Consider the following 21,501-nt stretch of genomic DNA (forward strand, 5'->3'; position numbering starts at 1 on the left):
ATCAAATAAGTTTTGCTACTAACATGTAGCAATGTATATTCTTACATTGTAAGAATATCAATGTATATTCTTACATTGCCGACTAACTTTGAATATTTTAGAAAAGTGTTTTTGTTAGATGTGGAAAATACCATATCAGTTATATGTAGGATACTAAAGTAATTATTATCATATGACGGAAAACTGTAAGAAGCCATAGATTCATAATCCGAAACCCAATTAATAGGGCAGAAGAGGCAGTCTCCATTTGTCCTACTCCCAGAGAAGTGACTTAAACAGAGCATCTCTCCCCAGTTTCCTGTTTAGGCTCCTTCACATTAAGTAATGCTAACATTTTAGTTAGAGTAATTGGTCACTGGCAAATTTCATGGTATGGTCAATATCAAATAATTATTTCTTCCTTTCATTCCAGGAACCTGTTAAAATTTCCAGATAACACAGATGCAGAATATTTCAGAGGTGACTGAATTCATCCTTGTGGGGTTAACAGATGCCCCAGAGTTGCAATTCCTTTTATTTATCATCTTCACTCTCATTTATTTGACCACACTACTTGGGAACCTTGGGATGATACTGTTGATTTTCCTGGACTCCCGCCTCCACACTCCCATGTACATATTTCTTAGTAACCTCTCACTGGTAGACTGTGTTTATGCCTCAGCTATTACTCCCAAGGTAATAGAAGGGTTTCTCACAGAACACAAAATCATATCCTACAATGCATGTGCAGCCCAAATGTTCTTCTTAATAGCCTTTGCAATTATTGAAGGTTTCCTTATTGCTTCAATGGCTTTTGACCGCCATGCAGCAGTATGTAAACCCTTGCATTACTCTACCACCATGACAACTTCAAAATGTTCCCTGCTTGTTGTTGGCTCTTATATCAATGGACTCTTGCAATCCTCCATCCATGTTGCCCTCACTTTCCACCTCTCCTTCTGTCATTCCAATGTAATTAACCACTTTTTCTGTGACATTCCCCCATTGCTGGCTATTTCTTGTTCTGATATTTCTAATAATGAAATTGTGTTGATGACGTTGGCAGCATTCAATGTTACTTTAACTATATTGGTTGTCTTGAACTCTTACCTACTTATTTTTATTGCAATCCTGAGAATGCGTTCTGTTGAGGGCCGGAAGAAGGCCATTTCTACCTGTGTATCCCATCTCACCACTGTTACCATCTTCTATGGTACCATCATCTTCATGTACTTACAGCCCAGCTCCAGTCACTCCATGGACACTGACAAAATAGCATCTGTGTTCTACACAATGATCATCCCCATGCTAAACCCTCTTGTCTACAGCCTGAGGAACAAAGAGGTCAAGAATGCATTCAAGAAAATTGCTGTGAAAGTACTGTCTTCACTAGAATTAGTCTACTAAGTGTAAAGTAAATGAAAATGATATAAAAATTTAAGACATTTTGCCTGTAAATATTTTATTATAATTATTTTTAGTTTAATTTCTCTTAATAGATATTTTATGGGTGAGTAGATATTTTATGAACGAAGTCTTTTCTATTCATTCCTTTTATTTTTACTATGCATTTTATATATTTTATTATTAAAATAAGGCAGCTCAATTTTAAAAATCAAGTTTCTAATCCAACAGTATTCCAAATTACACCACATTTCATATATGAGTTGCTGTCCTATAACTATTTCCTCTGAATTGAAACATTTGTCCTTGAGAGTGAAAGGATATTATAAAACTTAAAAAATAAATCAATATTAAACACTAATATGTGTCAAAATCTTAAAAGGTTCAGGCTGTCAATGAAACTTACCTGCCTCCAGATCTTATAAAGATACAAGCCTAACAAACTCGGGATTTAAAAATTGTAACAGGAAAAATAGCATACTAGAAAGAAGAGACTCCCAAACCAAGCTTCTTGTAAGTTATTTATTGAGTTATAGGTTTCAGATTTCTTCCTGAGTGGTCACCCAAGATGGGTGGGCTTTTCAAAAGTGAATCTGTCTAGAGGCACTCATGTTACTGTAGCAACTTCTCACCCATACTTATGTAAGCCACAGTCTCTACCAAACTAATTGATTCTGCAGGATAGATTTGGATGAAATGGTTTCTTTGGTCTTTCACTAGGGCTCTGCCTAGGTACACATCTCAGGATAGACCTAAAGCTACTATGATGGCAAAACAGACAGATAAGTTCATGATAGATAGATGCATGCATACATAGATAAGTAAATGGATAGAGATAGATAATAAATACCAGAGTCATATTCTCAAATACTCTTTAAAGTTTTATTGATTTCTTGTTTCATATAATGTGATGTGATCATAATTACCCTTGCTCATTCAAGTTTTTTTCTTCTCTACCCATCTAATTTCCTGCCCTTTGGTTTCTTCACTTTGAGATATAATTTGTGTATTCAATATAATCTTGAATATTTGTGTACCACTGGAGTATTGTAAACTTATCTATGGCTGCACTTTTAGAGATAACTGTCACATTCTCCAAGTAATTGCTAATTGCTAAAAGTTTCCTGGTGACTGGCAGGATTGTATGCCCAACTGTGAGGGTTCCAGTGAGTTACTGAGTTTTTTAATTCTACCTTCATATCATATTCACTTCGCTTCAATACTTCTATCTATTTAATGAAATCAACTTTCAAGTCACCAGGCTGTCTTTGTCATCTTATTCAGACATATGTTAATTCTTTTGGGGGGATAGCTGAGGTAGTTACTGTTTTCTTTGCTGAGTTCATTAGTCTATTCATTCATTTTGTATTTAAATGCTTTGAATCCTTCACAAATGTTATATATATATATTTTAAATTTCTCTTTCCTGGCATTCATCTTGGTAATTCTTGGTAGAAGACATTTCTATGACCAGGGGATTTTAGAAGACATAGAAAGTTTTGGTCTTACACTTTATCTTTGTTTTCATGATGAGTTATGAGCATGTGGACTTCTTTTTTTGGTTGTGTATCTAATCTGAAAGATTCTAGGCTTCCTTACATTGTGTGGCCTGGATAAACTTGAGGGCTGGGGATGGCATGAGCAAAAAAAAACATCTAGGGAATTATAAAGTTATATCTACATACAGATGTAAAAACAGAGGTTGACCTGAAATTTGGATAAAGTGCAATTGATCTTGGGTCAAGATGACACATCAGATGGTACACAAGATATAAGATGTTTCTAAATGTCGGAGATTGGATATGGCTTGAGTAACTGGAATGAAAGCAGGAAGGGATAACAGAAGCACTTATGTTGGCTAAACTTTACCTGAAAGCAAGTGTGACTAAAATCTGGTGAGTTACAAAGGAATTTTAACTGGATGACGGAAATGTGCTCTTCCTGGAGTACAGCCGTCAAACTGTGGCAACTAGAGTGGAGGAGGGAGACCAAGGTAGCCTACCTGCATGTGCTACACCTCTTTTATTTTAAATGTCTGGTTCTTTTCTGTCAAATAAGAGTAAATCTTATTTTTATTTCTTTGTGAATATCATACATGAGTCCTGTCTTTATATTATTTCTACCCATCTTTCCGACAACTCCTTCCTTGTACCTACCTTGCTCTCAAATTCATTACTTCCCCTTCTTTTATACATTTACCATATATATATATATTTATATGTGTGTATACATACACATACATATGTGTATGTATATGTATGCATACATAAATATGTATATGCAACAATAAATCGAATATATATATATATATATATATATATATATATATATATATAGTCTACCAAAGAACTCCTAAAGCTGATAAATACCTTCAGTGATGTGGCAGGATACAAGATCAAATCAAAAAATCAGTAGCCCTCCTATACACAAAGAATAAAGAAGCTGAGAGGGAAATCAGAGAAACTTCACCTTTCACAGTAGCCACAAATCACATAAAATATCTGGGGATAACATGAAAGACCTATTTGAACTTTAAGTCTCTGAAGAAAGAAATTGCAGAAGATGCCAGAAAATAGAAAGATCTCCCATGCTCTTGAATAGGAAGGATCAACATAATAAAAATGGCAATCTTACTGAAGGCAATCTATAGATTCAATGTAATCCCCATCAAAATCTCAACACAATTCTTCACATACCTTGAAAGAACAACAATCAACTTCATATGGAAAAACAAAAAACCCAAGATAGCCAAAAAAATCCTCTACAATAAAGGAATCGCTGGAGGCATTACCATCACTGACATCAAGCTCTATTACAGAACTACAGTAACAAAATCATCTTGGTATTGTCCTAAAAACAGAGATGTTGACCAATGGAATCAAATTGAAGATCCGGATATTAATCCACAAATCTATGTACACCTTATTTTTGATAAAGAAGCAAGAAAGATACAATGAAAAAAAGAAAGCATCTTTAACAAATGGTGCTGGCATAACTGCATGTCAACCTGTAAAAGAATGAAAATAGATACATGTCTGTGGCCATGTACAAAACTCAAGTCCAAATGGATTGAGGATCTCAATATAAATCCAGCCACACTGAACCTGATAGAGGATAAAGTGGGAAGTAGCCTTCAATGCATGGGTGTAGGAGACCTCTTCCTAAATACAGCCCCAGTAGCACAGACAATAAGAGCACCAATAAATAAATGGGACCTCTTGAAACTGAGAAGCTTCTGTAAAGCAAAGGAAATAGTCAATAAGACAAAAAGGCAGCCTACTGAATGGGAAAAAATCTTCACCATCCCCATATCAGACAAAGGACTGATCTCCAAAATTTATAAAGAACTCAAGAAATTAAACATTAAAATTTTAAACAACCCAATTAAAAAGTGGTGTACTGAGCTAAACAGAGAATTCTCAACAGAAGAATCTCAAATGGCCAAAAGATACTTAAGGAAATGTTCAACATATTTAGACATCAGGGAAATGCAAATCAAAACAACTCTGTGATACAATCTTATAGGAGTCAGAATAGAAAAGATCAAAAACACCAATGATAGCTTATGCTGGAAAGAATAGGAAGTAAGGGAAACACTTATTCACTGCTCGTGGGAATGCAAACTTGAACAACCACTTTGGAAATCAGCATGGTGGTTTCTCACATGATGTAGTAGGGTCATCTGTCTATGTGTTACTTTCATTGGTTAAATAAAAAAACTGCCTTGGCTTTTTGATAGAGCAGGATTTAGATAGGTGGAGTAGACCAAACAGAATGCTGGGAGAAAGAAGCAGAGTCAGACAGAAGACATAAATCTCTGGCCTGAGACGGACACAGGTTAGAATCTTTCCCCGTAAGCCACAGCCTCGTGGTGATACACAAATTTAACAGAAATGGGTTTATCAAAATGTGAAATTTAGCCAATAAGAGGCTAGAGTTAATGGGCAAGGCAGTGTTTAAATGAATACAGTTTCTGTGTTATTTTTTCCGGGGCTGAGCTAGCTGTGTGGAAGCTGGGTGTGATGAAAAGCAGGCCTGTTCGCCTCTCTTACTACTCTCAGAAAATTGGGAATCAACCTACCTGAGGATCCAGAAATACCACTCTTGGGCATATACCCAAAAGATAATCATTCTATCAAGACATTTGTTAAACAAAGTTCATAGCAGCATTACTTGTAATAGCCAGAACCTGGAAACAACTTAGATGCCACTCAAGTGAAGAATGAATAAAGAAAATATGGCACATCCTCCCAATAGAGTACTACTCAGTGGTAAAATATAATGACATCTTGAATTTTGCATGCAAATGGATGGAATTAGAAAACACTATCCTGAGCGAGGTAACCCAGACCCAAAAATGAATACGGTATACTCATTAGTGGATTCTAGCCATAAACCAAGGGCATTGAGCCTATAGTTCATGATCTTAGAGAAACTAAGTAATAAGGTGAACCCAAAGAAAAACATATATAGACCCACCTGGAAATTAATTTTAGAGCAGAGGGAAGAGGGGGGTAGACATAAGTGGAGAAAGAGGGGTTGAAAAGAACTTGAAGGAATGGGATAGTTGAGATGGAGGAAAGACAGATATGATTGAGTAAGCCATTATGGAGTAAGCAAGAATCCTGGCTCTAGAAAAATGCCCAAGAACCCACAGGGATGACCTCAGCTAAGACCAAAAGTAATAGAGGAGAGGGTGTCTGATCTGGCCTTAGGCTGTAGTCAGACTGATGGTTATCTTAAACATCACCATAGAACCTTCATCCAACAACAGATGGGAACAGAGGCAATGACCTACATGAGTGTTAGGGTCTCAATTCTCTCTTATCTTTGTGCTTGCATAGCAAGAACTTTTAACCAACAAGCCATGTTTCTAGCCCTAACATTTATGGCTAGTAATGAAATTATGATAGTTCAGTGGCCTGGTAATGAAGCTGACCTTAAACAATGTACTCTTTGGGTTATGGTGGTTTTTCCTAGGACTTTTTAAAGAGATTTCTAAATATGATCTATAGTTCCCTGTTGTTTGCTAGAAATATACCATTACTTCTTACTTCATAGATTTCTGATGCCTATTGTCAGGGGCCTATCCTGATCACTGATGGATTTCAGAGAGGAGGCCAGTGTGGTGATATTTTGTTTATGTTTTAACAAATAAACCTTACCTGAGTATCAGAGTGCAAAGCAATCCATACTAGCTTTATGGCTATAGAGGCCAGGTAGTGGTGGCACACACCTTTAAGTTCAGCATGTAGGATCCCATGCCTTTAATCCCAGCACTAGGGAGAAGAAATAGGAGTGACATAATGGATCAAAGAGAGGAATGTAAGGTGGGAAGAGTCTGAGGAGTCGTGCAGTCTGCGGTTTGGTAGAGACAGACAGTTTGAAGACAGGATCACGACTTTGGTCTGAACATTGGTAGAAATAAAAATACTCCATAGTAGTTGACTACTTGGCTTCTCTGATCTTCATCATTAACCCCTATATCTGACTCTTGGATTTTTATTATTAAGGCCAACTAAAATTCATCTGTAGGCAAAGAGTAAGAGAATGAGTGAGACAGGCCATTACTGGTGGCAAGAATCTTGAAACCTAACTAACTAGCAGTCAGAATTCTTCTTTATTTATGTAGAATTCAGTAAGCAGGGATAGAGTCATGGTGTTCCAAAACATATACCATATCATTTTTTATTCTGGACACATGTTATCTTTATCTCTTGCACATCTGGGATCATAAGTATACTCATCATTAATAATCTGCGATAAAACAGTTATCTTTTACAATCATTTATCCCAAGTTTAGTCATCATTGATAAACAGACTTATTATCCATAATCATTTTTACTCACAAATCCCGTAACCCAAATTTAAGATTTTTTTTGGAAATAAGACAGCCTATTCTCAGGCTGGTAAATATTGTGATTTCAAGGATGCTAGACAGAAGAAAAATCTCCAAGCCAATCCATGCAGATTGCCATATTTACAGCAAAAAAAAGAGATCAAAATAAAAGAAAAAGGAACTTCACTTGTTAGATATTCATTCAAGAAAATTGAGCATTCTCAGCATCAAAGCCGAGAAGTCATTGGATATACACTATCTTATGCCAGTGTTTTCCTCTCTTCGGTGAAAGAATTTTACCATCTTCAACACCACATGTGAAGGAAGCATATTTTTTTCCATGTAACTAATTTATTTATTTATTTTAAATTTATTTATTTGTTTGTTTATTTATTAAAGATTTCTGCCTCCTCCCCTCCACCTCCTCCCATTTCCCTCTCCCTCCCCCAATCAAGTCCCCCTCCCTCATCAACCCGAAGAGCAATCAGGGTACCTTGCCCTGTGGGAAGTCCAAGGACCTCCCACCTCCTTTCAGGTCTAGTTAGGTGAGCATCCAAACTGCCTAGGCTCCCACAAAGCCAGTACGTGCAGTAGGATCAAAACCCATTGCCATTGTTCTTGAGTTCTCAGTAGTCCTCATTGTCCGCTGTGTTCAGCGAGTCCAGTTTTATCCCAGGCTTTTCCATACCCAGGCCAGCTGGTCTTGGTGAGTTCCTGATAGAACATCCCCAAAACACTATCCTGAGTGAGGTAAGCCAGACCCAAAAAGAGGAAAATGGGATGTACTCACTCATAATTGGTTTCTAGCCATAAATAAAGGGCATTGGGCCTATAATTCGTGATCCTAGAGAAGCTAAATAAGAAGGTGAACCCAAAGAAAAACATATAGTCATCCTCCTGGATATTAACCTTCATCAGGCGATGAAAGGAGACAGAGACAGAGACCCACATTGGAGCACCGGACTGAAATCCCAAGGTCCAAATCAGGAGCAGGAGAGAGAGCACGAGCAAGGAACTCAGGACCATGAGGGGTGCACCCACACACTGAAGGAAGCATATTCTAACAGACATTTATTCTGTTAGATCAAGCTCACACATATGGAAGCTTCCATGGATACAATTCTTTGTATACTCCATTGGAAAATTATCTTCCCATCAAACGTATTACTATACAGTTTAACAGAAACCAAATTCATTTTCTTTTCCTTTTCTTTTCTTTTTTTTGGATTTTCAAGACAGGTTTTCTCCATAGCTTTTGGCTCCTGTCCTGGAACTAGCTCTTGTAGACCAGGCTGGCCTTGAACTCACAAAGATCCGCCTGCCTCTGTCTCCCAAGTGCTGGGATTAAAGGTGTGGGCCACCACCGCTCGGTCTATTTTCTTTTAAATAATTATTTAACTGAAAAAAATAGCTTGCCAATAAGTACTAGAACAGTAATGATAATCTCTCCAAGTAGATGGATCAGAGCTTGTGTACAGGACAGTAGAATATTCAACCTGAGGTCACATAGTACGTAAAATACATTTAAATCCTCAAAGGTATGTTTATTCTGAAAGAATGTTGAAAACATATATTAAGTTTTCAAAAGTAATATTTTTATCATTTGAGAAGTTTCAGATACTAAAATATAGAATAAAACAGGGTTGGTAAATTTATGGTTAAAGTGTCAGTTGTGTTAAAGCTTATAAAGAGCATCAAGATGTCATTGGATACGTTAAATTATTGATGACACTTTCTACAAATTGCAAGCTAGTCCTTTTAAACAAAACGATTATATTGAACTTATTTATATAAAATCATTTCAAACAAAATCATTATGCTAAAAAGTTATTTATTTTAAGAATTCATTGGAATGCAAAGAGTAAGCAAATGAAACATAGGAATAAGAAACTACATTTCAGGTACAGAAAACTATGTTAATATTTCTGGAATCTAGCTGACTGCTAAGCAGGCTGTTAAAGCTCTGTCATAAAGTATAAAGTATGTGTATATTGTACTCCATACGTTGTTTTTATTTGTGGCTTTAAATAAGTGTATATTGAATTACAAAATTTTGAATTTATTTATTTTTGCAATGCATTTTATTATATTATAAACACTGTCACCTTGTTACCTTCACCTTCCTTCTACAGGTTTTCAGATATCCTCCTTTCTAATTTCATGTCTTTTCTTTCAGATTATATCCCTACATGTGAAAGAAATCATTCAGTACTTGCCTTTATAACCCTTAATTGTGTCATATAGTATGATGAGCTCCAGTAAATTCCACTTTCCTGAAAATGATATTATATAATTCATTTTAAACATAAAAATATTCCATTGTCACAGGGTTTGATCCTACTTCATGTTCTGGATTTGTGGGAGCCTAGCCCGTTAGGATGTTCACCTTCCTAGACATGGACTGAGGGGGGAGGACCTAGGGCAGGGAACCCTGACTGCTCTTTGGTCTGGAGAGGGAGGGGGAGAGGAGTGGTGGGAGGGGAAGAAGGGCGGGAGGAGGGGGAGGGAAATGGGAGGCTGGGAGGAGGTGGAAATTTTTTTTTCTTTTTCCCAATAAAATTTTTTAAAAAAATATTCTATTGTATACATATAGCAAATATTCTTTACATGTTTCATCATCATGACATACCTCCAATTGGTCCGTAACTTGGATATTGGGAATAGTGCTGTAGTAAATAAGAGTGGGGAGATATTTCTGTAGTGTGCTATTAATATTTATCTGAGAATAAACAGAAAAGTGTTATAAACAGAATTATGTGGTGGGCCCATTATTTTATAAAATTAATGATTTTTTTAAATTATTAGACCCCCCACTTGATGGGTTTTATTATGCAGTTCTATAAATACTTTATTTTGATGTTTATTCTGTAGTTCTCTTGCCATTCCCAGACTCTTTTCATTATTATGGCTTTTGTATTTCCATATGAATTTTAGAGTTCTTTTTCTTATTCTGTATAGAGTCATTGATGTTTTGGTGATAATGCACTGAATCAATAAACCACTTTTGACAATATGGGCAAGAAATAAATTCTTGTTTTCTTAAGGTACTATAAATACAAAGGCTTTATCTCAGTAGTGCACAGTAATATAACTCAACTAAAACTAGGACTATGGAAGATAAATCCAGAGCATGTCTGTTTTGTGTGTGAGAGATGCCTTTTAATTATTTCGTCTGCCTTGTATATTTTTATATATTGTTTTTGACATTTACAATTTTAAGCATTTCATATGGACGAATAAACAAATACATCAAATATTTCATCACTTCTTTCATATTTTAGGCTAAAAATACATTTCCCTAAGCGTCAATTATGTTACTAAACCTAGAAAACTTGAGCATGTTAATGGGGACAGACAAAACCCAAGAAGCCTCAACTCTTACACCTGGAAGAACTATAAATATCTAAGCAGTGTTGAGAGTTGAAGAAATAGTTTTGTACAGGGAAAAGCACAACAATTTGTTATCTAATATCAAATGAGCAGTCCTGAAAACACACATAAAAGTAACATTACACAACCAAGCAAGCCATGAATTTGAAAGACAAGCAAGGAGGAAAATATGGAAGAGTGTTAAAGGAGAAAATGGAAAAGAGAGATTATACAATTGTATTATAATCTCAAAAATAAAACAAACTTTAGAAATGAAATATATATATATATATATATAATCTCCAAACATGTATTGAGAAAGAAACAAAAGGTTTTGAGTTAATCGTGACATTAGATATATCTAAAACTGTTTTATAATTCATGAAATACAGTGCACATTCATCTTGCCTACAAGTTCATCAATTGTTCTACCATCAGAGATTTAATAAGTGTTTTTCAAAGATATATAAGGTATTACTTTCACTGTAGACTTTCTTCTCACACACATTAAGATGCACTTTCCAGTGTTATGATTTGTTCCAGTGGTACAAACTTGATTCAAAAATACAGTTCATTTGTTCAAGTTTCATACTAATCTCTCATGTAAGCATGGCCTGCTTTTCTTTCCTTTAGTTTTCTAAGTTTTCCATTTTAATTCCTGGAATATTTTTTCCTAATAATGTGTCAGTCTTGGAAGAAGGCTTCACACAATTATGAAAATGGTGCTCTTTGGAGTGCTTGGTGATACTGATTTGACAGTTCACTATGAATTCTCATACTTTATTCTGTGCCTATTTAAATAGGTTAATCAGTAAGTTCCTCAGAAATTTTGATAACAAGAAAATAGATTGGCAATCACTGAACTGCTTCCTTCAGGAAGATGGAACATATGAGACAAGATGAATTGGCAAAGCAATTTGCTCCTTCTGTGGTTTTGTATGATGATATATTAAGGCTCAGTCCCATAGGAACAGTTTCCCCAAGATGTCTTCTCCTGCTGGTTCAAAAGAATAGTCAGTCACCATATTTTATGTCCTGTCTCTTGCAGGTAGAACCGAGAACTTATTAAGCCCTCTCTCTCTTCACATTGAAGGTAAGAGAAGTCTTTTTCCTCCGTTGATATGCAAACTATTGATTCTGTTAGAAAACTGAGGTTCTTGTGAATACATTCTAGGATGTCAGAAATACTTTAGCCCAGGACTCAGTGTTCCTCTGAATTCTCTTCACAGTCTAGTTATTTTCACTTAATATTAATAACCAATCTTTAATAAATGTTAATATAGTCAATGTTTAAAGTTGGTAATTTTCAATTTATTAGAAATCTTGTCTTCTTTGGGTCCATCTAATCCTCTTCTGCTAAGTGGATAGTGTTAATGGAATACCTAAAGGAGATACAAAAAAAATGAGAGAAGAAAATGGGCATTACCCACCTTCATGGGTTTTATACATCAAGTCAAGTGTTTGTAATCCCATGTTTGAATAAGCCCCAAACTATTAGGTTAATATTAGTATTTATATCTTTAAGCAAGAGGAAAAAGAAAATTTTGTGAGATAGACTTCTCAAGGGATTATGCTGTTAAGGGTCTAACTTGGGCTTCTGAATATTAAATGTATGATCTATTTTTTATGTAACACTAACTAGACACTAGCAGTATGCTGTTCTAATGCAGATTAATGGGTTCTCATGAATGTGCACAGAAAACCTTTCTCATGTAATTCCTGGTTAATGATGTTGTGCTTTCTGTAGATATAAGACAGGGAGGAACATTTAACTTGTGACACACATCAAACCCATGGTGTTAAATGTATTAAAAATAAATGGGAAAGAATATTTGACACTAAAGGAATAGTAAAAGTGTCTGAAGTATTTCTGTAAAGAAAATATACCATTGTTTAAAAGAGCTAGAATAGATAGAATTCACATAGAGGCCAGTTTCAGCTAAGCACAGAATTTAATTTCAGACAATACTTCCTTCCAATACTTAATCAAGAATTAGAAATTTAGTGGATTTATTGCCTATTGAAAATATTCTTATGTGCTTAAATTTTAATCTTTTCTTAAGTTCATGTATCTGGTGAAAACTACACAAGGTAGTTTATGATGTCCCTGTCAACACTAAGAATTCATGACCTCACATAGTTCCCATGTGAATATTTAGTTAATTGTACTATTAAGAAGATACAATTTTGCTGAATTTCAATAACCTTCTCAGAACTCATCATGCTAGGACGAATTTCAAGGCCTTCCATAATCAGACAGGTGTTAGGCTACCTTTAGATGTTTGGTTATGTAAACACCAAAATACTAAATACTTAAGTAATAAAATGTTTTCATAGTGCAGTTCAAGTATAGGATATAAGTTATTTTAATAAGCATACTGAAAATATTTCACTATGAAATAATCTCAAAATTATAAAAATTATAAAATTATAAAATTATAATTTTCCAAAGAATATTTATCTATAAAATGCGAGGGAGGGGGAGGGGAGTGGAGGATGGGGTGTGGGGGGAGGGGGAGGAAAAGGAGGCAGGGAGGAGGCAGATATTAATAAAAAAAAGATAAAGAAGCAGAAAAAATCTGAAGACATTTCACATAAAAATTATTAAAATAAATTCATTGTTGGTAAGCTTCAAAAAATGGGTAATTATTATGTATAAATATATTTATCATTTTTCATGTTGTCATAGAAAGGTATTAATAATGCAGGTGTTTATCCTTGAAACTACAGATGGTTAAGAGATCATGTTTTATAGATTCTGATAGATATTTCACATTAATATCCCTCTTAAATTCCTAATACTATTGACTTATGTATAATTATCATACACATATTTCAAGTAAAGAAAATTGAAATTCAGAGAGGTTCCAAATTTCCTGGCATTGTAGTGCCAGTTAATAGAATTGCACATGTCATCTTATGCACAATTAGCATGAATTTTGTATTCACACTTAACCCTTCCTCTTTACTCTGTCTTGAAACAGAGTGCTAAGTGTCATGAGAAATTATTTCAAGCATTTTGAAACTCAGAGAAGAAAAAGGAATGAAGCAATGACCATTCCTTACCTTTAAGAATAGCATAGAGAGCCATCCATGACTAAGGTATATGAGACAGTAGCATTGCTTTCTGCAAATGATATTTCTGCTGAGAAAGGGCATTTGGAAAGAGATTTCTTTAACAGAACTTACTGACTAATGGCTAATATTAAAGTTGGGTAATTTGAATTAACATTACAGGATACCTTTCTTCAGCCTTCCTAATTATAGATTTAAGAAAAGAAGCAGAAACAGTATTCTTTAGAACTGTCAATATTCGCTGAAATTTTGAGGTCACTTTATATTCTTTGCTTTGCTTTGACTTTTTAGGAAAGGACAACACCCCTGTTTCAATCTCACATTTTCTCTTGGAAAGCAAAGGTAAATGTGGGAAAGGATACTAGTTATGCTTTCTAAAACCCTGTGTAAAGTCAAAGAATATTTTTCAAGGGTATTCAATAGTTTTGTTCGTGTTTTTCCTGTTAGAATGGAACCTAAGATAAAATAGGGTTGTACTGGTGTCATTGCTGTCCTAATTGGATAAGCCTAGATAAAGCAAAAAAATGTACACCATGATCTGCATCTTATTTGTACCACTGCCAAGTCTAACTTGAACAATAATTTGTCCATGATCACTTCTCTTATAATTCCTTTATTGCTTCTTTCTTTCCTTAAATTTCTATTTTACAATAATCTGTGAATATGACATTGACATGTCACTGAACTAAGGACAATGAAATACATACACAAATAAATTAAATCTATAGTGAATAAGTGTATGAAAGAATAAATTGGAGTAATTCTTTCCTAACACACTTGAATTGGTTTGACTAATTAGTTCTATGATGCTTACTAATGAATTTACTGAAAGAATTTAATTGCTGCTCCATGCCTTCTGAAAATACCTTTGTGTATCCAATACATTTGCTCTGATGCTCTTGCTTAATAATATCTCACTACCAAACTGAAGATAAAAATTAACATGTGGATTTTCGGGAGAACCTATTTCATAAAAATAAAAATTAAAAGATGAAGTATTTACCTGTTGTGCACTTAAATATAGATTTTATTAGTAAAGTAAAAATAATTGTCTATAAGGTAAATTAGAAATCTGACAGGTATTTTTCCACACTGAAGAGAACACCTGTGGATTCAATGACCTGGGAGAACCACTCAGTACTGATGGAGTTTGTGTTCCTGGCTTATCCCAAAGTCCAAGAATTACGTACCCTCTGCTTCACTGGAATCAGCCTGGCTTATGCACTAATCATCTCTGGGAATATCCTCATTGTGATCTCCATCCAGACAGAATCCCGCCTACATACACCCATGTACTATTTCCTGGGTAGCCTCTCAGGGATAGAACTATGCTACACTGCAGTGGTGGTACCACACATGCTGGTCAACACCCTACAGTCAGAGAACACTATCACTTTGTTGAGCTGTGCTACTCAGATGGTTTTTCTCATTGGACTTGGCAGTGCTGACTGCTTCCTCTTGGCTATCATGGCTTACGACAGATATGTTGCCATCTGTCTTCCCTTGCAATACCCTCTCATCATGACTGTAACTATTTGCATTCGCTTGGTTGTGGCTTCTGTGGTCATTGGCTTGTTCCTGTCCTTACAGCTTGTGGTCTTCATCTTCTGTCTTCCATTCTGTCAGAACAGGGAAATAGAGCACTTCTTTTGTGATGTCCCACCAGTCATGCGTCTTGTGTGTGCCACAGGTCATATCCATGAGCTCTCTGTGCTAGTGGCAGCCACACTAGCCATTGCTGTACCTTTCTTTTTCATTGCTACCACCTATGCCTTGATAGTGAATGCTGTACTCAAACTCCACTCAGCATCTGGTCGCCACAGGGCCTTCAACACCTGCTCCTCTCACCTCACTGTGGTGCTGTTGCAGTATGGCTGCTGTGCCTTCATGTACCTGCGCCCCAACTCCAACTACCACCCCAAGCAAGATCAGTTCATCTCTCTCGTGTACATACTGGGAACCCCATTCCTCAACCCCCTCATCTACACTCTGAGGAACAGTGAGATGAAAGGGGCCATAGGGAAAATATTACCAGGAATTATCTTTCCCAAAAACTCATATGATAGGAAAAACCCAATATAACAAAATTTAGTCTTAGCTAAATCAAATCCCTGTGTCTCTACAAAAGTATTGTCTTAACTGATTTAGAAATGATGTCCCTAAAAAGCAAGGAACCTAAATTACAAAAATGTTCCATTCATATGATGACATTCTTCACTATGTGCTAGTTTTAGACTGGGTGATTAGTTTATATGATTATTTGTAGATAAGCACAAAATATTGGTACTAGTAAAGTATATGACATTATATAGCTAGATAGATAGTATACAGTAGTTGCTTATTCCATTAGTTTTAGATAAAATGGTAAAAATAATGGGCTTGTCTGCAGTACTTGGGAGTCAGGGAATGTAAAATCAGTTAATCCTTTTGACTGCAAGAGGCCATTATCATAAAGACACCTAAAAAGTAAGAAAAGGTACACAGTTTATTTAAAAAAAAAACAATGAAAACTAGATTCAGAATAGAATCTATTCCAGGAATGGTAGTTTTGATTCAGTTAAAGAAACTTTTAACCAGCAAAATAACACAAAGAGAAATCAGGGAGGGCAGTACCACATGTCTTTTGCATCTCTTGCTTAGTCCTGTACTTTGGAAACCAATTGTTGGCAAGAGAAGGTTGTATCTGTGTGATTTTATAACGAGGTCATTCTTGAGAGATGTAAACTGTGGTGAGAGGGAGTTTGAGGGTTATCAACAACAGAAAGTCTCAAGTTATTTACTATAGTATTATATGTAAAAATAACAAACATTACTAATTGAATTTTCTTAAAATGTTTAATAAATACTTTTTTCATTAGGAATGCAATTAAATTTGTATTTATCTGAATGTTCTGGGTACTAGTAATGTTATCATTAAGTGCTTTCATTGTTCAAGAAATACAGATAATACACATATATTGTAACAAATGTCTGAAACATAGATGCTTTATGTAAGTTCTCAAAAGTCCTTTCTATTATTATAATAAAAGACTGCTAGTAGAATGATCAAAAGAGTTTACCCAATATTTTCAGATAACTACGCTTAGTTAATAAGTCTTAGACAATATAATTTCTTCTTAATAAAGGGATGTACTTTACTGCCATATCTGGGAGGCTGGAAAACTGTCTAATAGTTGTAAGAGTCAATGTTGTACTGATGGTTTCTAAAGTGATTTCCTTTCCTTCCTTTTCAGTGTGGAGCTGTGTATATAATTTAAGTAGGGAAGATGCTAATTACAAGGTGCTCCATTCTTAACATCATTTGCAGTTTGGAGCATGGAGTTGTGCTTCATAACACAAAATCTAATCAGGTGAATGTTCCACGTGACTTCAAAAGGAATATGCATCTTAAAGATCACAACAAGCTGTAACTTTAAATTAGCTAATAGTATATTGTTAGTATATTTTTTTATTCATTTTTTTTCATGTGGACATTGACTGGTCCCAAACTTGCAATCTGTCTATCTCAGACTTTTAAGGACTGAGAATACAGAGAAGAGGCACAACTCCCAAGTAATAGTATCATTTTAATGTTCTATCTTTAAGTGGTTGTCTATCTACATTATCTGTTACTTACTTTTATAAAATGAAATATTAATCTTCTGATAATATTGCTCAAATCATAAATGGGTTATAATTTTAAGTTAAATGGTATTTAAATTAATGGATAAAAATTATGTTCTGTTTTACATATAGGCAATTCCCACACATATTAATAAAATAGTAAACCCACAAGACACACATACACACACACAAACACACATGTATCCCAAAGTCCATTAAAATACACAATCAATCAGAAACTGCAAAATGAAAGACTAGTAAGGGTGAAAAATTAATATAAAACAAGAAGTCTATTGTGAGTTTATTTTTTGTTGGCCATATAATGCTAGACATAGGTCCTACTTGCTGTGGAAAAAATATTCTTCCACACTGTAAAGATTTTTAACTCATATTGGTTTAATAAAACATTGATTGGCCAGTATCCAGGGGGACGTATAGGTTGGGAAACCAGATTAAAACAATTCTGAAAAGAGGAAAGGCAGAGATCCAGTCATCAGCCAGATGCAAAGGAAGCAAGATAAGAATTCCTTACTGAGAAAAACGTAAAGCTCAATAAAAATCAATAAAAAAATTAAAAAAGAATTCCTTACTGAAAGAAGGTACCGAGCCATGAGGCTAAACATAGACAAGATTTATGAGTAAATTTGAGTTGTAAAAGCTAGTTAGTAATAAGCCTGAGCAATTTGCCAAACAGTTTATAATTAATATAAGCCTCTATATATTTATTTGGTACTAAATGGCTGTGCGACGGGGCAGAATAGAAACTTCTGTCGACTTCTATTATTAAATGTAGTAAATATAAGCCATGAGCCTCCTTTAGAGATAACTAAATACTTTGCAAGTCAATATCAATTGGAGATTGTTTCTTGGTTAGGGATAGGAGTCAATTTTATTCTCAGCATTAGGACCCCATCTGCTTGATTATGTGGGCTCTGTACATGCTACCACAATCTCTGTAGTTTCATATGTACATTAGTTTGGTTTCTTCAGAAAGACCATATTTTTCTTGGAGAATTTATCTCTTTTTTATTTTACAGCTTTTCCTTATCCTCTTTCACAGAATTTTCTGGGACCTAAAAGGAGAGGATTCTTGAAGTCATCCATTTTAGATCAAACTGAGTGTTCTTAAGTCTTCCAATCCTTGCACATTGCATAGCTGTGGATCTCTATATCAGTTGCAACATACTACAAGAGGAAGTTTCTCTGGTGATGGCTGATCAAGACTGATAAACAAGTACAGCAGGACATCAGTAGGACTTAATGGCTTTGCTACCTTACCAGAATAGTATTTGTTTTTTTCTAGGCCTATGAAATAATCATTCTCAGGTTTTTAGCTTCCTGAACAATGCCAGGAATGAGTTTAATCTTATGGAATAGGCCTTAAATCCAACTTGGTTAGTCTTAAATGTATGCCACTATTGCTCAAGCATATCATGCAGGCAGGTCACCACTGTAGATCATAAGGTTTGTAAGTGGGTTCGTAGTTACCTTTCTTTCCTTGTAGTATACAGAGTATATTTCAGTACACTGCACATAAAGTCAGGAGGTAACTTAATTGCTGAGGACAATTTGACATAACACATAGAGCATGGAGAAATCAAGTTGATGTCTAACTAAAGTTGTCAGCACTCCCATTTCCCCACCATCTCTCCATAACTATATATTCTATTTGCCTTTATAGGGAAATAGCTCACCTACTCATTTACTCTATATCTAATCTCTTTGGTTATAACAACTGAAGCATGCTGATAGAATGATTAATATCTAAGATCTACCAGTAAGAGAAAATATACAATATTTGTCCATTGAAACCCATGTTACTTCACCCTGGAAGATTTTTTTTTCTAGCTGTGTTCATTTACTTGTGAATTTTATAATTTTAGGAATAACAATATTTACAAAATTTAAAAACTTATGTTCTATTTTAAATTAATTCACACATAGTCAAAATTCATTCCAATGAATGTTTTTGTGTGTTTCTTTGTATATGTATGTTTGGGAGTATTAATATAAACATGTGTTTGTGTATGTTTCATTAAATGTGTATGTTTGGGCAATAAACAAATGCACATATTTTAAATGTGAATTGCTCATAAGACCACACATAATTTGATACGATTTATTGTAATTATTCTTAAAAATATTATTTATGATTACATAGATGTATATTATGTATTTCAATCAAATCCATCTCCCATATTCATCTATTACTTTCATATGTTAGAAACAAAAGACTGTCTTAATTAACTTCAAGGAGGCACATTTTCTTTTGTTTTATTGCTTTTGGAAAGGAATAACTGTAACCATTATTTTATCCCTGTCCCACACTGTGCATTTGACACAAACTGAAGGGAAAGAAGAAGAGAAGATATAAGGACAGAAAGAAAACAAGGAGAATGAGGATGATGATGACTTGGTGATAAATACCAATGATGAAGACTAATTGTAATGGTGGTTGTTGTTATCTAGCAGTAGAGGTTATGTTACCTAATGGCCATTTCAATGGAGGGGATAATGGTGGTTGTATTGAGATGATAATAACTATAGTGATGGTGATGATGATCACGATCCTGAATGATATTGATAACTAATACATTTGATGATTTTATACTATGGTTTGTTTCTTTCTTTACAAACCCTTCAGAAGGAGGAAATTACTTATCAATTTGTAGATATTAGGGCCGATAGAGATAGAAAGCATAAAATTCTCCAAGGAAATAATCTAGTAAATGGTTAGTCAGAACTAGAACCAGGCCGAGGTACCTATGCACATGCAGCTCATCATTCTTTTGGCTCTATTTTGTTCTTTGAAGTACAGCAAGAAGTCTGTGTTGTTTGAATGTCAAAAACATGACAGATGACAAACCGGTGGGATGGTAACACATCAGGCCATAATTTACTCAGAATCAAGATACTGGTGATATATATCATATTGAAAACTGAGTTCTTTCAGTAAGATGCAAAGTCACAGGAAAATTTGAGGAGAGATAGGTTTCCAGGGTTTCATTTAAATATACCTATCTTCCAACGGAAAGCAAATTTTCTAATTTAGAGGAATGATTAATTTGCCTCCCATTATCACATTGACATCAAGTACTAATGTTCAGAAGTTTTTGAAAGATTAAACAATGGAAATTCATGTGTACTGAGTATGAGGTCAATGAATGGCAATATTTCATTTAATGAAATGAGGAAGCCTGTAGAGAATGCAGTAGAGAAAACTAAAAAGTATGACTTTTTTTGGTGGGAGCTTCAATGATTCAAAAAGAAGGAAGTGCATTTGATTCTTTGTGTGTGTTGTGTTTGTAAACTTTGGTACATTTAGATCAAGTGGGCATAAGGAAAGTTATGACTTCAGAAATCAATTCAGAAATCATCAGCACATTGTTCATATTTAAATATTCCTCTCCTATAATTAATAAATTATAATATACTGGAATTTTTGTTCTTGCCATGCAATACTTGAGGAAAATGAATTTATATGTATCCCAAATATGTATATGTATCCCAAATATTTTTTGTATAAGTTAAATGTATGCAATAAAATTTATTTTTAAAAATAAAAGAAAGGGAACCCTTCCATCTTTTCATTGCCACCCTCTCTCTCCTTTAGTGAGTCCATGTCTTTATTCTGGACTCAAATGACAAGACACCCCAGAGTTCTCTCTATTCAGGACTTTAGTTTTTCTGCCTTCAATGACATTTAAAGTAACCCATTTTGTGTCAGCATTTTTAACACATGCTAAATGATCAAATGTACATGGCATTGATTAATCATTTGAACAGGCAACAATGTTTTTAGCCCTACCAGTATTTGCTTGTTGTTTCGACCATTAATTCTTTTGAAAGCATTTTAATTCAAATATAAATACATAATTTCCTCCTTTCTTCCATTCACCTCTCCCAAGACTTCTCACTCCACCATCTTTCATACTCCCCACTTTCAAACTGATAGCTTCTTTTAATTCATCATTATTTTACATACCAACCACATTCCCCCATCTGCTCCCCCTTCTCCCTTCCCTCACCTCGTTTCTACCCCATCCCCATCCACTCCTCCTCTGTCTCTATTAGATAAGTTAAGCCCTCCAATGGGAATCAACAAAGCATGGCATACTAAGTAGAGGCAGGACCAAGTTCCTCAACCCTCCATCAATGATGAACAAGGCATAGAACCATACACAATAGGTTCCAAAGAGACAGGTTCTGGTTCCACTACGATGAGCCCCACA

General features: G+C 34.9%; 2 protein-coding genes across 2 annotated transcripts; both read left to right on the forward strand.

Moving 5' to 3' along the window:
• Positions 1–438: 438 nt before the first annotated feature.
• LOC142851131 (olfactory receptor 5B12-like) lies at positions 439–1,386 on the forward strand. The gene has a single exon (XM_075975039.1). The coding sequence runs from the start codon at positions 442–444 to the stop codon at positions 1,384–1,386; it is 945 nt and encodes a 314-aa protein (XP_075831154.1). The 5' UTR covers positions 439–441.
• A 13,396-nt stretch (positions 1,387–14,782) lies between these two features.
• LOC142851132 (olfactory receptor 10W1-like) lies at positions 14,783–15,729 on the forward strand. The gene is given in 2 exon segments (XM_075975040.1): positions 14,783–15,692; positions 15,695–15,729. Coding segments are annotated over 2 exon segments (945 nt in total).
• Positions 15,730–21,501: the final 5,772 nt, after the last annotated feature.

Source organism: Microtus pennsylvanicus, chromosome 5, assembly GCF_037038515.1.
Source record: "Microtus pennsylvanicus isolate mMicPen1 chromosome 5, mMicPen1.hap1, whole genome shotgun sequence".
Classification (NCBI taxonomy): domain Eukaryota; kingdom Metazoa; phylum Chordata; class Mammalia; order Rodentia; family Cricetidae; genus Microtus; species Microtus pennsylvanicus.

What these genes read in the sequence shown, in the direction of transcription:
- LOC142851131 (XM_075975039.1), top strand. Translation starts at nt 442, where the DNA reads ATGCAGAATATTTCAGAGGTGACTGAATTCATCCTTGTGGGGTTAACA.